This window comes from Tasmannia lanceolata, unplaced genomic scaffold, assembly GCF_043159265.1.
Source record: "Tasmannia lanceolata isolate RefF3 unplaced genomic scaffold, GAP_Taslan_0.1 ptg000015l, whole genome shotgun sequence".
Classification (NCBI taxonomy): Eukaryota; Viridiplantae; Streptophyta; class Magnoliopsida; order Canellales; family Winteraceae; genus Tasmannia; species Tasmannia lanceolata.
Window position 1 is genome coordinate 58,412,101 of NW_027518692.1, and position 18,809 is coordinate 58,430,909.

Consider the following 18,809-nt stretch of genomic DNA (forward strand, 5'->3'; position numbering starts at 1 on the left):
TTTTTTGTTTTGTTTCCACAATTTTCAGTGAGATTAATCTCAGTGGTTCACAAAAAATTGAAAGGTTTATTTTGGTAGACACACTTGGTGAAAAAACCTCTATAAGCTGAAGGTCTCTCTGGACAAAACTTTAACAGCTTTGGTTCAAGTTACCCTCTTTTTTTTTTCCATGAGTAATCACACTGGAAAAGCAAGAAATTCTAAAATAAAAAGAAAAGAAAATGAGCATACATTTGCCTTAGCTGCGCTCGAGCACATAAACAAGTTGGGGCCACATTCTGGGTGGGATCCAAAGCATTCATTTGATGGGCCCTTTCATGGGTAGGGTGTCCACCAAAAATCAGCTTCATTGGATCACCTTAGGGTGTCCATTTGTGGGACAAAAAATGGACAGATTAGTGGACAAACAGTATCTGTCTATTTTTAGCCTCACAAATGGACACCCATTGGTGATCTAATGGAGCTGATTTTTGGTAGGGCCCCCATCCATGATGGGGGCTTCCATAGGATCACACACCCCCACCCCTGTTTCTGTGCTCGAGCGCAGCAACCATTTTCTCATAAAAAATACTCATCCAAATTTCTCTAAAAAAATCCCTGTAATCCAAACTGGGCCTAGGGTTTTTTATTCTGGTACCTCTATACTTTCTACTTTATGTCTTTAATTCTTTTAATTTTTTCCAACATTTAAAAAGCCTCAATTATGTTTCTTAAGTCCCACTGAAGTGAGCATTTGACGAACATTTTTTGGTACACCGTTTTTGGCATTCCGACGAGAAAACAACTCACAAACAAAAGATCGGACTGCCGAGCCGGAGCCGGAGCCGGAGAGGACTAGCCTTTTCTCATGACAGCTTTCCAGAGTCGACTCACCACATGGTTTCCTACCCATTGCATAAGGATTGAAGAGCAAATTGAAAACTACAGTTTAAGAAGTTTTTTTTTTTTTGTGAACATATAGATGAAAGCCTGAAAACCCCCTCTTCAGATAGCTTTAGATTAAGCATTTTAGTTACAAATTAGGAACAGTTCCAGCTAATTTAGTGGCACAGTCGAAGTTCAGTTTAAATCCAGACTAATTACACATTTCTGTAAACGAGTTATTTTATCCCTTCGCCCCCCATCAGTGAACCTACCTACATTGGCCCTCTGCTCTTTCAGACAGTAACAGTTGGGAATTACAAGGCTATAACACATCTTTATTATACAATTCCATAGAAGAACCCTTAATTCACTCTTCTTGTTACCGAAAATGCTCATGTACATCAATCTCCATCTCCCAATGTGATGACGAGCTGACCCCATCAACCGTTCATGTGCCGCCAAGTGTCAACATCGGATGGATGCCACACAGAACACCGAAGCTGCACATTAGACAAACCTTCTGCTGTAGTCATTCACACCCCTTAAGCTTTTAACCAATAACACCCTACAAAAACTCTTGTTTTCTCTTTGTCCTGTAACTCCTGTACAATTCCTCTTAGAAATCAGTTGAAATTGAATATGGGTGAAAGATCTAAGCGTAGTATATGTACAAGCTATTAGCAGCAGCACAGGCAATTAAGCTTGATGTCGGATGCCATGCCACATGTAGCAACTTAGCATTCAAATCGCAGGGAATCCCACTACTATCGGCGTTCAAATTGTCATGCCCTGTAAAGTAGGAAGAACGGAAACTTCAAAACAGGTTATGAATATGGAAACGGAAAGAAATGAAAAGGCTAGGACTATATATTCTATAACCTCTTCGGTGATGTCCACGAGCGAAGTTGCTTAGTGATCTTGCAGCTTTTGGAGCAGTTTGAAGAACCTGCTTCCTGCTATACAAGAGAAGAGTGATAGGATGACTAAAAAATAAAGAAAACTTTGCACAAAGTGTAGAGAAAGTGCAACACACAAAGGAATCTGTAATTTGGGAGTACCACTATGGGATGGAACAATGCTACACCCTAAAAATCACTCTCATTGGAGGAGGAGGCCAACCAAATTATCTGATCTAAGGACTTGAATGTATATCACTTCTTAATGTTCTTTTAACTGATTGACCACTGATAAGAGAGTCAGAATCGTCCAATGTGATTTTAAGGTATGTCAAATACATGTAGGGTTGCACAGATGAACAGTCACACGGGTTTGACCTGAGTAGCTCACAGAGGGGCACCTTATGATATTATTCTCTTAGTAATGTAATTTGCTTTTGCATGAACAAAGCAATATGTCATGAACCAAATCATGTCTAGTGTAGAATTACAACATTGACTGAAAAAGAGTCACAGTTTGTACTGAAGAAGGGTGACTATTGAGTTCTTATTTTGCAACTTTTTTTTTTCTTTTTTGGTTACATAAGCGAAGAGTTTCAGTTATATGAACTGATATATAAAGCGTGAAAATTAAATGCACACCTGTTCGGATTTTTGCTAGCTTCCAAAGTGGTTCCATCATCACTTCCAGCGCCATGGGAGAAAACCCGAAGAACGTTGCTAACCCAATACATAGAAAGCATAAGTGTCAAATAATTGTGAGAACTAAAAAAATGCAAGTAAAAGCAGAGTAATTCCAGCCTCTCAGCAATTGAGCCTTCACTTCTTTTATTAACCCGCATCTGTCTGTAGTCATTTTATTGCAAAAGAACAAACCTATAAGATCCGCTTGCAAAATGAAGACCATCCCCACTAAGGCAGCACTCGAATTTGTCGAAAATTGAATCATTATTATATAAATCACATAACTGCAGAAGCCATATGGTAAGTTGTCAAACTATGATTGGAAGCAGTGACGAAGAAGAACATGCAGACCTGTCACAGTCAAGGATTTCCTTATTTTCTGTGAGTAGTTTGCAATGAGCCACATAATTAACAGGAAAGATAAGAATCACAACGTGGTCATACAGTTAAATAGTGCGATGAATCACCAAAAAGCAAGAGAATTATATGTCATGGACAGGAAACCTTAGCTACCAAAGGGGAAAAAGACCAATAGCTTTGAAATATCTTAAATGAGGAAATCAAACAAAATCTCAGAACCGACATAACAAGATACACACTGACTATAAGAAAAACCCTAATTTATCTATTGTATTTCTTTCCTGCACACTAGCTATTAGGAAAAAACACCCTAATCTATCTATTGTATTGATTTTTATTTTATTTTATGTATATCCTACATAATAGTTAGTGGATTTCAATTAATCTAGACACACTATTTTTTCCTTTTTAAAAACTAATATATTCTATAACAATCATCATTAGACTATTAGCATATATTAGACTTGATAGCTTGTTGGGTTTTCTAGAGTTGTTGTTCTGACATTCTGTGTCTGGCTAAGTTACAAACCTTCCGAACTAAGGAGAACATTCTACTCAAACCAAAGACAGTTACCAACAAACAATTCCCCAGAAGTGTGCTTCCCACCATCTGATTTTAAGGGAATTAGTGGTAGCAGATTATTTCAAGAGAACAAATGATTTTGCATCTTCTACATGACCACAGGATAACACCACCACTACGCTAAAGAAGTAAAATAACACAATGCCATTTTGTTCTTTAAATTGTACAAGTCTCATGAACAATTTTGGATATTAAAAAAAAAGCTGAAAGCATAAAATTTTTATACTTGCATATTGAATTTAGATAGATCCAAGTTTAGGGATTGGAAGAATATAAAACTAAATGGGGCCGTGTAAATATGTCATGGGATTTATTAAAGTGATTTCTACCATAGAACTTCTAGTAAGTGGCATAATCAATCTTCACAAAGTAGAAGACAATGACCTAACTGCGAATAGTTTTAAAGTAGAAAGTACTTCACATCTAGGAGATATATAGTGACATGATGAAGAAAATACCACGCGCTGGTGCATGAGAGTATGGTCACATATATCTCTAATATTTTAAAAATATCGAAATATTTTGCAATTTTTGATAAAATGACGAAATGCCAAAATTTTCCTGAGATTTTGAAAAATCATAGAGATATCACTATAGTTTATTTTTTACTACAAAATATCACGAAAATGTCGTGAGAAATTCATGACATTATTTGTAGTCCTAAATTTGTTCTTTTAAAAAAATATATTTTACTATTCAAGTTTTTCTCTGATATAAACCAGAAAAAAAAATCAGTAACTCCAAAATATTACTGATTATGCATGGGAAATACTCCCAGTTGGAATTACCTTTGATAATTTCAAGTTATTTGCTCATTACCTCACCCTTGAATAAATAAATTACCTCTGAGAAATTTTTGGACTGTGTACTTCAAACACTAAGCACCTCTGAGAAATTCCTGGAGAGTGTACTTCAAACACTAAGCAAGAAATTTCAGGAATAGAAACTTGCAAGGATTCTAAATTCCAGTTGGAATGGGATACTCGACCTGCCGGAATCGAACCAGCGACCCAGAGGATCAGTCCTCGGCTCTGCCATCTGAGCTAAGGTCGACCTGATGTTAATCCCTTCTTACCTCAATGAATCCAAACACGAAAAATAAACCAAGATGATACTAACTTGGGAAGCTTTTCGTCAACTCCAAATGCCCATATAAATGATGGCACTGAGGTGGGTTTGTGTTAAATAGGAAAATAGTGATTAGCTATCTTGGCTCTTGCTCATTTCTAATGATAACAAACGAGTCACATTACCACTGCAGTTAAGGTAGTTAAAAAGCTTCACCATATCTTGTAGGAGTAACATCCTGTGTATTCCAACTGTTATTGTGAGAAGAGAAGATGGAGTCTCCTTAAAGAAGCTCCCATGTAAAATGAAATACATATATCCAAGAGAAGAGATACATAGACAAAGACCAAAATACCTTTTAACACTTCCTCTCAAGCTGGGGGGTATATATCATACAACCCCAACTTGTTACAAATATCTCTCAACTTGGATTTTGCCAATGGTTTGGTGAATACATCAACCAACTGATCTGTAGACCTAGTGAAGATGGTACTAATCTCTCCACTCTGAAGCTTCTCACGAACGAAGTGACAATCAACCTCAATATGCTTCATCCTCTCATGAAATGCTGGATTAGAAGCGATATGAATTGCTACCTCTTCTCATGAAGAGAGAAGAGGTGGCCATGACAACAAATATAGCAAGCCACAACAACAAGGCGTATAGCAACACAAACTACCACAACCACAATGAATGCGTAAATCTACGCAAAGAAACTACACACAACAACATCATGCGGCTTCGCAATACCAACAAGCGCGACCCACAAAGCGAGTCTACCAACAACACCAAGTGTGGAAGGAACCAACCAACAATGCGAACCACCAACAGAGAGGGCGCAACTACATCATCCCGGAGTCGCCAACAACACAACATTCCATCCTTGGAACTTTAGTTGGCTTAATGCCTTCAACTTGCTGCAGAAAGAATAATTTCAAGGCACCACACCTCTCCCAGACATTTCATCAAACAATTGGAATACAATTTTCATATCAACACAAACTCCATAAAAGACAACTATTACGGAGAAGGAGATGACAAAGATTGTGATGGAGTGGAGGGAAGGGCCTGCTCAAACCATAAAGAAGTGGGTTATAGGGAACAGAAAAGAACCCAACAAGGGTCCTAAGTTTAGGGGTTTATGGATGTAGAAAAACAAGAAAGGATTTGGATTTTGGTAAAAGGATGGGATGGATGGACAAAGGGGATATGGGAATTTACAAAAGGATTGTGGGTGTGGGATGAGAGATTTGGGTTTGGGTGGATAATCCAAAGAATGGAGGGCTTTGGGATTGGGGATTAGGGTTATTGGGGTGTGGGATTTGGAAAAGGATATAGGGTTTACGGCAACGAGGGTTTACGGCAATAAGGGAGGGCTGTGAGGTTTTACGGCAATGAGGGGGGATTAGGGTTAGAGAATGGGGAGAGATGGGAGAGAGAGACCTGTGAGAGATAAGAGAGAGATTTGCGAAAGATGGGAGAGAGGGTGTCTTTTCCTTTCTTTTCTCCCTTTTCTTTTCTTTTTTTTGTGTTGTTTTTGTTGGATCAGATTTGCTCTGATACCATGTTATTGTGAGAAGAGAAGGACAAAGAAGATTGAGGGAGACGATGGAGTCTCCTTAGAGAGCTCCTGTGTAAAATGATATACAAAAATACAAGAGAAGAGATACATAGACAAAGACCAAAATACCCTTAACACCAACCAAGTCAGCACCAGAGGAATATCACCACTTTTTCTTTTTTGACAGATATCAGAGGAATATCAGAACTTGATAAATTCTAATAACTTCTAAACCAACTACATAGTACAGAAAACCGAAATATGCTTTTTTTTTACTCGGGTGAATTTTAGACATCTAACTCAAACTGTGGAATATTGGGAGTTCTGAAACATCGCACAAGGACAAGTATTACACGAAGAAACAACCTGTTTCTTCAACATTGTGCCTTAAAAGATTACCGGGAATAATATAGACTGTTCTGCTTTGAGAAAAGCTCTTTCATGAGATCATTGTGGTAAAGTAGTAGAAATGCTACTCAAAAGTGGGGCAATTGTTGGAGCAAAGCCTGGGTAAATAATATTGCAGAAAGAAACCATACTATAACAACCCTCTGCATCAAGGATTTAAGTGAATGGGACAATTGAGTAAAAAGATGCATAAGGGTAGCTTTCTATGAAAACCAAATGGGGACAAAAAGAATTTCTTTTGGATTTCATGCCCACCAAAAAGCATTCAGTGGATAGCAATAGAGAAGACCAAAGGGAGAAGCATACTAGTAACTTCACCGGCTGAGCCTGGAAGAAAGTTTTGGTAACTTACATATTGCTATTTTTTCTAAGACTTCTTAACATGTTTATGATGATGCCAGACAAAGCAGCTTCATGAGTGCAGGCCGTTGTGGTATTCAACCAAGTATGAGGCAATTCTTCTAAACAATGCAAGTAATCACTGTATTTATCCCTCAGACTAGTAAGCAAACAAAGCTAACTAGTGTAGGTGAAAAATCCTTAATAAATTCAATAAAGCCACAAGACCCACCACCCACTAAAACCATCGGTGACGTGTACTTAAATATCTCAATTTAAGGTGCAAAGTTATTTTTCGAAATGGTAACTGAAAATATATTAAGAAAAAGAAATTAAAGAAAGAACACAGTTTTCCCTACACATACAAGTAATATTTACACCTTTTGCTAATCTATGGGATATAATATTAGCCACTCTACAGTATGCCCGGAAAGCTTGAACTCTAGGGAGAATGGGAATCTTTCAACTCTTCACCTTTTAAGGACATATGGCTCCATATAAAAATGTGGTTGCAAGATTCTACTTCTTCGCATAAAGAACATCTATTTGCCAAACCAAATATTTTCTTCTTCAAACTGGAGCCATTCAACAAAAAGCTTAAGCCCTACGGGAACAGGAGCCTTTGAAACTCAAACCTATCAGAGATGAATCATCCTCCCCCAAAAGTTGACCTGAAAAATGACTAAACAAAAAACCTACCATGGCCGGAGCCCTTCTGCCCTTAATGTACACATTTTCATACAAAGCCAGTAACTCCAGGAGACTCAAGTCTGCATCTTTTAGCTTCTAAGAACCCAATACCATACTATCTTCCCCAGGCCAAGATTAAAAAAGAATGAAAACTTCTCACTAGGTTGAGTTTTTCCATCTTTGTTAAGTTGCAAGAAAGACCTGCCAGTGTTTATCATAAAATATTCTAATTGGTTTGAGGTTTGATCTGTTCTTCATGTTCACAACTCAGTATCTGCTCAATAAAAATAAGAGATAGACTTGGAATTTAATTCTATGGATTTGCCAGGACCAGCACACAATTCATTGGTTGAATCCATAAGGTGTGTGTTTTATGGTGGAGGGGTGGGCGTGGGAGTGGGGGTGGGAGTGGGGGTGGGGGTGGGGGTGGGGATGAGGATGGGGAGTCCAACTTGAAACATTGAAGACAATAATTTCTATTGTATATTTTTTATTTTTCTTAAAAGAGCATGCAGAGTCCTGACAAACAAACTTACCATTCAAAATAAAAATAAAAATCGTGACAGACAAGCAATCACAATAAAATAATGTCCACACACATAATTCAACATGAAACACTTTTTCTAACTGTTAGCATAAAAAAAAAATCTTACCTTAGGCCGGAGATACTCATGAATCTTAAAAGTTGCAACAGGGGATGTTTCCATGTGCAAGTCCCACAGCTGCAACAACGGATAAAAGGATATTTGGTACACGTAAAATCGAAATGGAACTTTATGAGAGACAAAGAGATGCTACTGGTTTCTATTTAATAGCTAATATATATATATATATATATATATATATATATATATATATATATATATATAGAGAGAGAGAGAGAGAAGGGTTGCTGCGCTCGAGAGCAACTAGGCTTAGCTGCGCTCGAGCACAGAAACAAGGGGGTGGGGCCATTGGGGGGGTGATCCTAAGCATTCATTTGGAAGTCCATATCATGGATGGGGGGCCTACCAAAAATCAGCTCCATTGGATCACCAATGGGTGTCCATTTGTGGGGCCAAAAATGGACAGATACTGTTTGTCCACAAATCTGTCCATTTTTGTCCCCACAAATGGACACCCTAAGGTGATCCAATGGAGCTGATTTTTGGTGGACACCCTACCCATGAAAGGGCCCATCAAATGAATGCTTTGGATCCCACCCAAAATGTGGCCCCACCCTGTTTCTGTGCTCGAGCGTAGCAAATGCATGCTCATATATATATATATATAGGAAACTGTTGGTGCGCTTAAGCGCCCAATCACATGGGGGCCCACTTTGTTAGGATGATCCAAAGCATTCATTTGAAAGGCCTTATCATAGATAGGGTGTGTACCAAAAATCAGCTCCATAGGATCATCCTAACCCCTCCATTTGTGGAGGACAAAATGGACAGACAATGTCTGTCCACAAATCTGCCCATTTTTGTCGTCCACAAATGGACGGGTTAGGATGATCCTATGGAGCTGATTTTTGGTACACACCCTATCTATGATTAGGCCTTGCAAATGAATGGTTTGGATCACCACAGAAAATGTGGGACCCATGTGATTGGGGAGCTTAAGCGCACCAAAAGTTTGGTGCGCTTAATATATATATTTGAATGCCAATAATAGAATATATTAGGATGGAAAGAAATGGGGTACCCCCACCCACCCAAAAAAAATTGAAATTGAAAGAACATTTATGAGACATGCACGTACAAGAACCATAACAAATTAACGTGACATGTGCAAGAGTGTAAATAATTCTTACATATATACATACATATCTCTCTCTCTCTCTCTCTCTCTCTCTCTCTCTCTCTGAATAAGCAGAGGGATAATGGTACCGCTATAGCCTATAGGTCCCTGTAAGTGTTGAAGAAGTGTCTGATTAGTGATTATATAACCTCAACACACACAACTTAATATTTTGAGTGTGTGATTCATGTTGACAACTATCCTCCATATTTAGAGGATTGGACTTCATTAAGTCCCAGGAATGGTATGTTTGTACATGGCCGTGAAAAACTTGAGGCCATAGTGATAAATATAAATTTGTAATTTAACCTGCCTTCACTTCTGGAAAAAGATGCCAAAATGATAATAGAGTAAATGTTTGGGAGTATGCTGAATTTGGAGACTTTATGTTCAATGAATTAAATGCACGACCTTTAGATTCATGTAATCACGACTTAAAATGTGTCTTCCATCGCTGGTGAACTTTATATCGGAGATAGAAGCGATTATCTCTGTAAAAAATGATCTAGATCCATGGGCTTCACGATCTTGCAACCTGTATAGACAAATTCCAAGTCAGCAAACTATGCATGCTTCACAAATCATTGAACAATTACAGATAAAAAGGAAAAGAAAAACTACAAAATAAGTAAACCCGACACCACTAAGCTCAGAACCGACTAAAATAAAATGAATTGCGACCACCCGGCAATAAAATGATAATAAAAGGCTCACATCCGAGAATGCTGATGGTCACATAATGCTGATTGCCGCATGTCAACTAGCCGGATATAACCTCTTGAGCTGCTGTAAGCTAGGAGATTACAGTAAGCTGGATGAAACTCGGCAGATGTTATCACCTCTGAATGAAAAATATAACAGCGTCATTAGGAAAAAGTAGCCTCGCTGGAGTTCCTTTAGAAATGAAAAACATAGAATACCAACTGAGTTCAAAGGATGACATAGGAAATGGTTGTACATGAATGGTATCCAGGCACATTAAAGTGGTTGTCAATTGATTGCCCGGGGCAACCAAGGACACGGGGGGACACGAAACTAGAAATCCAACACATTGCACAAAGGCGGTAATAATAGGGTGATGAACCCTATAATTTTATTATTTATGTTCAACTTAAATTTATCATTGCTTTGTGATGAACACAGATAGATTGAAGGCCTTACGCAGTTGTTTATGATAGATCACTGATTGTGTCTGGTTAGCTTTTCTCCCCGAAACCTAGGGATGTTGATGAAGAAAATGGTCCTTACTGCTTCCCTCGAATAGAATCATAAACAAGGATCTTTCATGCAAATAATTACTTTAAGTTATTGTATATTTTAATATGTACCTACGCCCAGAAAAAGAAGACAGTATGATATGTGTGGATGTGTGCATTACTTGAGCTAGAAAAGAAACTCATATCTGAAGAACTGACCAAAATATTTTCTTTCTTTAGTCAAACAATTTCAATATATATATATATATATATATATATATATGAGGAAAGTGTTGGTGAGCTTAAGCTCATCAAACTTATGGTGCGCTTAAGCCCCCATTCACATGGGGACCCACTTTGTTAGGATGATCCAAAGCATTCATTTGAAAGGCCCTTACATAGATGGGGTGTGTACCAAAAATCAGCTCCATAGGATCATCCTAACCCATCCATTTGTGGTGGTCAAAATGGACAGACATTGTTTGTCCACAAATCTGCCCATTTTTCCCCTCCACAAATGAGGGGTTAGGATGATCCTATCGAGCTGATTTTTGGTACACACCCTATCTATGATAGGGCCTTGCAAATGAATGGTTTGGATCATCAAAGAAAATGTGGGACCCATGTGATTGGGAGCTTAAGCTCACCGACACTTTCCAATTACGCCAAAAGCTTAAGCTGTTGGAGAAGGTGTTATTTAATCTTATACTTTAACACTCCCCCTAACGTGTCGTCCCTCTTTCTAGGGTTGGCCTAAATGTGGCATATGTGGCCCCTCTCTTGGGTTTGGCCATTGCATGTGGAATTTTGCTATTGAGGTTCGAACTCAGGACCTTTGGCTCTGATACCATGTGAAACAATCAATTACTCCAAAAGCTTAAGCGGTTGGAGAAGGCGTTATTTAATCTTATATACTTTAACAAGCATAAATCCTCAACCCCCCCCCCCCCCCCCAACGTTTCACTGTTTTCATATCTTTATGATTTTCTCGAATTCCGACCCCAAATCCTGATCTGAATCAGATCAACTTTTGAACATATTTGATGGTCATGTTTTGTTGAACCTCCAAGAAAGTAAAGGAAATGGATGGTAGAAGTTCCTTGTGATTCCGGAAACACAAGATTTTGTCTTAGTTTTATGCCAATTCTTGCTCCTAATCTGAGAACATGGCAAGTATTGCAGTATTACTAGAATTTTTATCCATTTTCTTTCCGTCAATTTTGCTTGCACTGACAACTTCAAAATGTAAATATCTGCATCAAACATGTATTGTTGACGTCATTCACTCAAAGTAATTTCTGTTGAAGTAATTAGGAAATAACGGGCTTCATGGGGATCTATTGTTGGGGTTAGCACTTATCGGACCAAGGTATTCCTGGCACCTTTCCCAGTTTACTGATCCCTAAGTCCCATTCATTGACATGGTGAAAAGAAGGAACATTGGAGGTTCAAGACTTCAAGCTCTGATGGTGCTTCGTAATATACGCAGTTAAAGAGTATGGAGTTGAGAGTTGAGAGTTGAGACCCCTTTGTTTTTTGCTCTTACATATGGCTGATAGGGAAGTTTCGGCCAATAAACCCAACTTCTAATATTTGAATGAACGCATTAAGAGAGAATGGAGGAAGTGTTTTCAAGTTACTTTCTAAAGAAGGGCTTAATCTTATTCTTGTTCTCATCCAAAAGAGGAAGCAAGGGCATTTGTGATCAAAGGTGAGTGGTTGGTAAGTTAAAGTCCTAGAGATATCTAATCTCATCGTGGAAGTGGGGGTGAATGGTGGATTTTCAGGACGCCCCCTTTAATAACCTTGGTTTTTTTTTTTGCCTGCAATTCATCGTGGAAAAGGGATTTTCTGTTATAAAGTTAAGACTCATTCGTAATATACTTTACATATCGTTAGGCAATGTAAACCATACACTTCACAGTGGGAGAGGTACACTCTTATGGAGTTATGGATAATAATTCAACCAAAAGCATAACTAGGAGAGGTAATGCAGGCAGAGGCAAGTGGTCCATCAAAGTGTTGCAAGAACTTTTGGAAGGCATAGTTTTCAAAATGGTTAGTCAATGCAAACCTTACATTCCTGGAGGGTTTCTTCAAATTCCTATCCCTTTATAAGAAGGGGAATCAAAGTCAAGCTGCCTCATGGAAGGGAAGCAGAGAAGAAAATTTCCATTTTGAATTCTTGGAAGAAAAAAAAAGTGGTGAGATTTTTTCTCTGTTTTAGGACTCAAATTACAGTTAGTTTCCAGCAGCTAATTCGTTGATTTAGAAGTTCATTTATATTAGGAAAGGGTCTCTAGAGTTAGAGTTTAGACAGGGTTGCGATATTTAGACATGTACGACTGAATTTCGTTTGGGATATTGGAATATGATTGCATGGTTTGAGTTCTTTCTAATATTTTTCAGGTATAGATTATTTCGGCCGCATGAACAGGAAAAATTATTTTCTAGTAATTTTTTAGGGAAGTGATATATTCGCCCCCTTTTCTTCCCTAGGCCACCCGCATTTGGTGTATTTATTACTACTTTTTAAATCAAAGGGGAGGGGCCAGGGAATAAAAGGGGCGAATATATAATTTCCCTTTTTAGTTCTCTAAGATATTGCTACTGGGATTTTTTCCCCCATTGTAACTACCTCAGGGATATCTTTTGCTATCTTGGTTCAATCCTACATGAGGAAGCAGAGATTGAAGATGATGTTAACCACATAATAAGAGCAGGTTGGTTGAAGTGGAAGCATGCTTCAGGAGTTATGTGTGACCATAAAATACCTACCAAGTTGAAGAGAAAGTTTTATAAGATAGTTGTGAGGCTAGCCATGCTGTACGGCTCAAAATGCTGTACGGCTCAAAATGTTGTACGGCTCAAAATGCTGGGCCACCAAGAAGCAGCATGTGCATAAGATGAGTGTAGTGGAGATGCGAATGCTTAGATGGATGTGCGGCCACACAAGGTTAGATCGAATTAAAAATAAAGACATCCGTAAAAAAGTGGGGGTGGCACCAATTGAGGAGAAGATGAGAGAGCACCGCTTAAGATAGTTTGGGCATATCCAATGTAGGTATTTGGATGCTCCAGTGAGAAGAAGTGACTCGTGCCAAGTTGATGGAGTAAAAAGAGGTAGGGGCAGACCGAAAACAACTTGGGTAGAAACAATGAGGAAAGGCTTGAGGGCTAAGAACATAACAGAGAACATGAACTTGAATATGAGAGAATGGAAGAAAATGATCCATGTAGACGAACCCAATTAGTGTCAGGATTAGACTTCGTTGATTTGTGCAGGGTAGATCCTTTCACCTTCTTCATGAAAATTTTCTAAAGGATTCATTAGCCGACCCCAACTAGTTTGGGATAAAGGCTTAGTTGAGTTGACTTGAGTATTGTGACAACCTCAGGCAACTAAAAGTAGAAAATAAGATATACGATTTGAAGCAATCCTGAAGTGGAATGGCACCCTAAGTAGAACATGTGTCCAACAAGAATAGAAGTTCTTCAACGAGATAAAATCCTTCACAAAAAACAAAGCCAAACAGGACAAGGGTGAAAAAGGATGTCACAAAATATTCAATAACAGATCTAAAGTTTCATGTTATATAATGAATTACTACCTGTGAGGTCCTCCATGTTGGATGGCTTCGTGTCTATGATGTTGAAACATTGGTCACTGATTTCCAAGTTCCATAAGTTTATTCTAAGGTCATCGGCAGAAATGTATGTTTCTCCATCACTGAGAAATACAACACTAAATTAGACAAAAACTGAAAGCTGAAAACCAGCAACTGATATTTTGACAACAGGTGAAGGACAAGGGACTGCATATAGCAACCGAACATGCATATTAACATGTGAAAATTGAGAATAAATTATCCATTTGCGGATTCTCTCTGTATTGTATAAAGATAATTGAAGCTCAGGCCAGAGCCAAAAAATATATTCAAAGGGATAGACAGTTGATTACCTGTTATTTGAGATAGAGTTGATATTAAAATCATGAGCGTGAGAATACACCCTCCGACATCTTGCAGAAGAATTGTCTCCAACGTTATATATCTGATCACATAACAAATAATCTTGGATTTCAATCTTTTTATAAGTCACTATAGCATCACATGCCCTAATGTGTCTCCTTTTTTAATAATGAGGTTTCTATAATGAGCAGAGACTTACCATGGGATGAGCTTCCTGAGATGAAGGGAGAATGCTCTTGGGCATTTTATTTGTCCACTCAAGTCGGTGGCCATTAGGAACAGATGGCTCATTTTGTCCAGCAATGAAACTCTTCTCGGCCAAAAGTGCATTTTCCACACATACGGATGGATTTGGATCCATTTCTTTAACTTTCTTTACTTTATTTTCCAGAACCTGGGTTCCAAATCACACGACCATTAAAAATGCAAAAATTAATCTAAAATTTAGTTTCATTTTTTAATAAGACATTACCTTCCATAGTTTAATTGTCCTGTCATTTGCTGAAAGAATAAACAGAGAACTGTTGGGTGTGGCGCACCATCTTACGTTGTTGATCTTCTCTTCGATTTCCATACTTTTCAGATAATCAAACTATAGAAAAAGAAACATCATCAAAAAAAGAAAAAGAAACATCATCAGGAACTGCAATTCACATCGAACACCAAATAAATGCACCGGCGTTTTATACGAATCAGGTAAATATATAACATTTTTTTTTTTGAAAGATGGGTAAATATATAATTTAGAATCCATACGGATAAATAGAAGGCATACCTCCGGTTCATGGCTCTGAAACTCGGTCTTATAGCGATATTCAGGATGCCCCATGGCAGGATAGTCCAAGTTCTCCAACTCTTTTTGAGAACGGTGCTGATTAAGATGTTGAAAATCCAATAATTAAGAATGCACGGCATAATAAATATTCCTACCAACCATTCAATGTAGCAGATCACCTCAAAAGGAAATAGTAGACTCAGAGTTACAATAGCTGAGGACATGTATAAATAAATTAACAAGTTCACACATAGTGAGAGATAGAGAGAGGGTGAGAGAGATAAATTCATAAAATGATACAGACACTTACATCTTTACCATCTGTCTTTTCGAAAAGCACAATGCGACCACCACGATCTCCAGTGGCGAGATACGCACCTCGCTTCTCAAACTCAATTGTGGATATGATATCAACTAAAACAACCAAACTTGCATATTAAGTGATTGGAAATTTATAGAAAGGAAAACACTATGAAAATGGAATCCTGTCTAGGAAATAAAGACAGTAGTGGAAATGACTGTTGATTTTGTCATTTCCACTGTATCAACTGTGTTTCATGGGGATTCAACCTCTCTTTATTGCCTTTTTTTGTGAACGTGGCACCCATAATTGATCCCCGCCTTTTTTAACAAAACGGATTCCCATTTTGCTAGCAGTGCTCATTTAGAAAAAAACAACTATCAAAATCGATAAGCATGATATAACATACTCTAACATACGAAAATCAAAGCTTCTATATATGTTGAAGTGTGTGCATATGTGATTAAGTGCTGTCCAGTGAAACAAAAACTATGGTATCAAATATAAAATTCAAGTGAAAGCACAACTCAGAAAGTATTTTTAACCATTATAACATCATCCACCAGAGAAATAATGCCTAGTCACAGAATAACATCAATAACAAATGAAATCCATCTCTACAGAGTATTCAAACATAAATCAAGCATCTATTATTCATGTTGCCCATATGATCTCTATCGGATGCATATTTGCTGTTCTTGTGGGTATGAAAAACCATCAACGCATCATAAAATAAAATAAAATAAAAATGGAAAAGTCAGAAGAAAAAAAAAATTGCACAGAAACATAAAGAACAAGAAAAAGAGATTTCAAAACCCTAACTGTCTTGAATTTGAGTTCAGATTAGAAGGGAAAACAGTAGAAAGACAATCATAGCACAAAATGTATAAAAATATAAATTAAAAGAAGAAAAACCCTAGCCGTATTGAATTTGAGTTCAGATTAGGAGAGAAAACAGTAGAAAGACAATCATAGCACAAAATGCATAAAACATAAAAATCTAAATCAAAAAGAAGAAAAACCCTAACCGTCTTGAATTTAACTCAAATTAGCAGAAAAAAAAAAAACAATAGAAATTCAATCATAGCACAAGGTGCAAAAAGCATACAAATATAAATTAAAAGAAGCAAAACCCTAACCATCAAGAATTTGAGCTCAAATTAGCATAAAAACAATAGAAGAAATTCAATCAGAGCACAAAATGCATAAAATCAATCAATTAAAAAAAAAAATTGAGAAACCCTAACCGTCTTGAATTTCCTCTCCAGGAGCCCGTTCACCAAAAACCTGAGAGAACTTCCATTCCAAAGGCGTCGTACTCATCGCCACCGTTCTGATCGTGCCACGTATCAGTCCATCTCCACCGCCATTAAAACGTACCTGAAAATCCAAAATTAAAACAAGAAAAAAAAAATGATCATTCGTTCTTGTATAAAGTATAAACAAGGTGCCACGTGTTTCTTTGAGAAATTGAAACCGGATTTTGAAATCCATACCTGAAATTCGCTGTTTGGAGAAACAAACCCTAGAATTTAGCCGAAAATTCTCTTTCTTGTTGAGAAATTATTATATGATGACATGGCTTATTGCGAACCTCTAATTTTTCCTGGCTCTAGATGGTAGATAATGGGGAAAAAAAAGGAGTTAATAAGGATTTTGCTGATTTACACACGAGAGGTGGGCTATAAGCCATGTCATCATCACGTACGGTGAAATTCAGAGTTTCCATTTTTTTGTCTTAAAGTAGATTGAGACGTACTGAATAGACCTATTTAATTGAATACTATTTGAAAGGGTGTTGATAAATTCGCACCCTCTGTAGGATAATTCGCACCATTCAACGTGAATTGATGCAGACTTTGACTCTTTTTCATGTTAGAGTGGTGCGGATTATCCTACAGGGGTGCGACCCTATTTGATAACCTTTTTAGAATTGAAGTGATATATTCGTTTTCTTTTCTTCCCCCGGCCACCCCCTCTAGTGTATTTATGACGACTCCTTTTAGACTACGAGGGTCTGGGTTGGAGAAGAATAGAGGAGATGATCCTAGCCGTCCAACAAATGAGCAATTAAAATATGAAAGGTATTTTATTATCTTGATTGTCTGTCAAGACATTGATAGGTATGATAGATAGTTCATTTCTGCTGGAGTTCAACACTAAGGCCAATCTATGAGTAGGGCCCACTTGATGCGTTGGGATGACTGTCTTGTTTCCAACACAAGTGGACTCTCTCTAGTATTTCTAATTGGGTTAGGAAAGAGAGTCTTTTGGACCGGCAGAAATCTTGGGTCTTATCTTTTGTAGTTTCCTATATGGGATTTTGCTAGGGACCATCTCAGAAAGGCAAGTCGTGGCTGGCTGTTGCATCTGAGAGCAGCCAGCTCAGGTGAATTAAATGAATAAGACGAAATCTGCTGAAAAAGTAAGCCGTTTCAGCAGATTTTGTCGTATTCATGTGATTCGTCTGAGTTGGCTGCTCTCACATAGTCACATGCAACAGCCAGCCGTGAAATGCCTTTCTACGATGGTCACTAGCGAATCCCATATTTCCCTTCCTAAATAGTTTATCTAGGAGAGAGAGAGAGAGGGTTTGGGTCAAACCCAGTAGATATAGGAATGGCAACGGTTTGGTTTGACCCCCAAACCGAAATTTGAAACAGTTTGGTTCTACCGAACCGAAACCGAACCGAAATTTGAATTTTCGGTTCGGTTCGGTTTGGTTCGGCCAATTTCGCCACCCCTTACTCATAATCATTGGAAATCGGGGCAACGGTTCGGTTTCGGTGCGGTTTGAAATTTGAATCGGTTTGGTTTTACCAAACCGAAACCGAGTTTTCGGTTCGGTTTCGGCTCGGTATCTGTTCGGTTTCGGTTTGATTGCCACCCCTAAGTAGCTAGGGAAATGATATATTTGCCCCCTTTCTTCCCCGGGAAAACCCCTTGTAGTGTAATAGAGTAGTCATAAATACACTAGAGAGGGTGGCATAAGGTAGACAAATCAGTGAACATATCACTTCCCCAGTATACATTGTATCTATAAGAGTAATGCTAGGGGCCCACACTTTTACCCTTCATGTTTTGATAGGTGGGGCCTACCATCTCCCTCTAACCTACTCATTAAGGCCCTGTTTGTTTAAGATTATGATCACCGATTGTAATTGCCAAACCAATTATTGGACTCAAAATTATGTTTAACTTTGAGTCCAATAATCGGTGTCACACTCACAATCCGTTTTTATAATCTTAAAAGAACAGGGCGTAAGTGGACCTAGACCTAGCAAGAATTGACCCAGACCCGCGGGTCGACCCGGCCCGCCCGTAATTTCCG

The 18,809-nt window shown here is 38.1% G+C and overlaps 1 protein-coding gene across 4 annotated transcripts; it reads right to left on the reverse strand.

Moving 5' to 3' along the window:
* Positions 1-964: 964 nt before the first annotated feature.
* Positions 965-17,125, reverse strand: LOC143892679 (serine/threonine protein phosphatase 2A 55 kDa regulatory subunit B beta isoform-like). Of its 4 annotated transcripts, none has more exons than XM_077397470.1 (16): positions 16,975-17,125; positions 16,726-16,858; positions 15,488-15,591; positions 15,178-15,273; positions 14,875-14,994; positions 14,602-14,796; positions 14,393-14,484; positions 14,043-14,161; positions 9,950-10,076; positions 9,647-9,770; positions 8,107-8,175; positions 2,637-2,728; positions 2,403-2,480; positions 1,744-1,817; positions 1,536-1,653; positions 965-1,364 (listed from the first exon to the last, which is right to left on the reverse strand). In XM_077397470.1, exons 2-16 carry the CDS (start codon positions 16,799-16,801, stop codon positions 1,313-1,315), a joined length of 1,536 nt encoding a protein of 511 aa, XP_077253585.1. In that variant the 5' UTR covers positions 16,802-16,858; positions 16,975-17,125; the 3' UTR covers positions 965-1,312. The 4 variants fall into 4 exon arrangements, with proteins under 4 accessions (XP_077253585.1, XP_077253584.1, XP_077253587.1 ...); XM_077397469.1 differs by having other exon boundaries at positions 1,744-1,820; XM_077397472.1 differs by having other exon boundaries at positions 965-1,653.
* Positions 17,126-18,809: the final 1,684 nt, after the last annotated feature.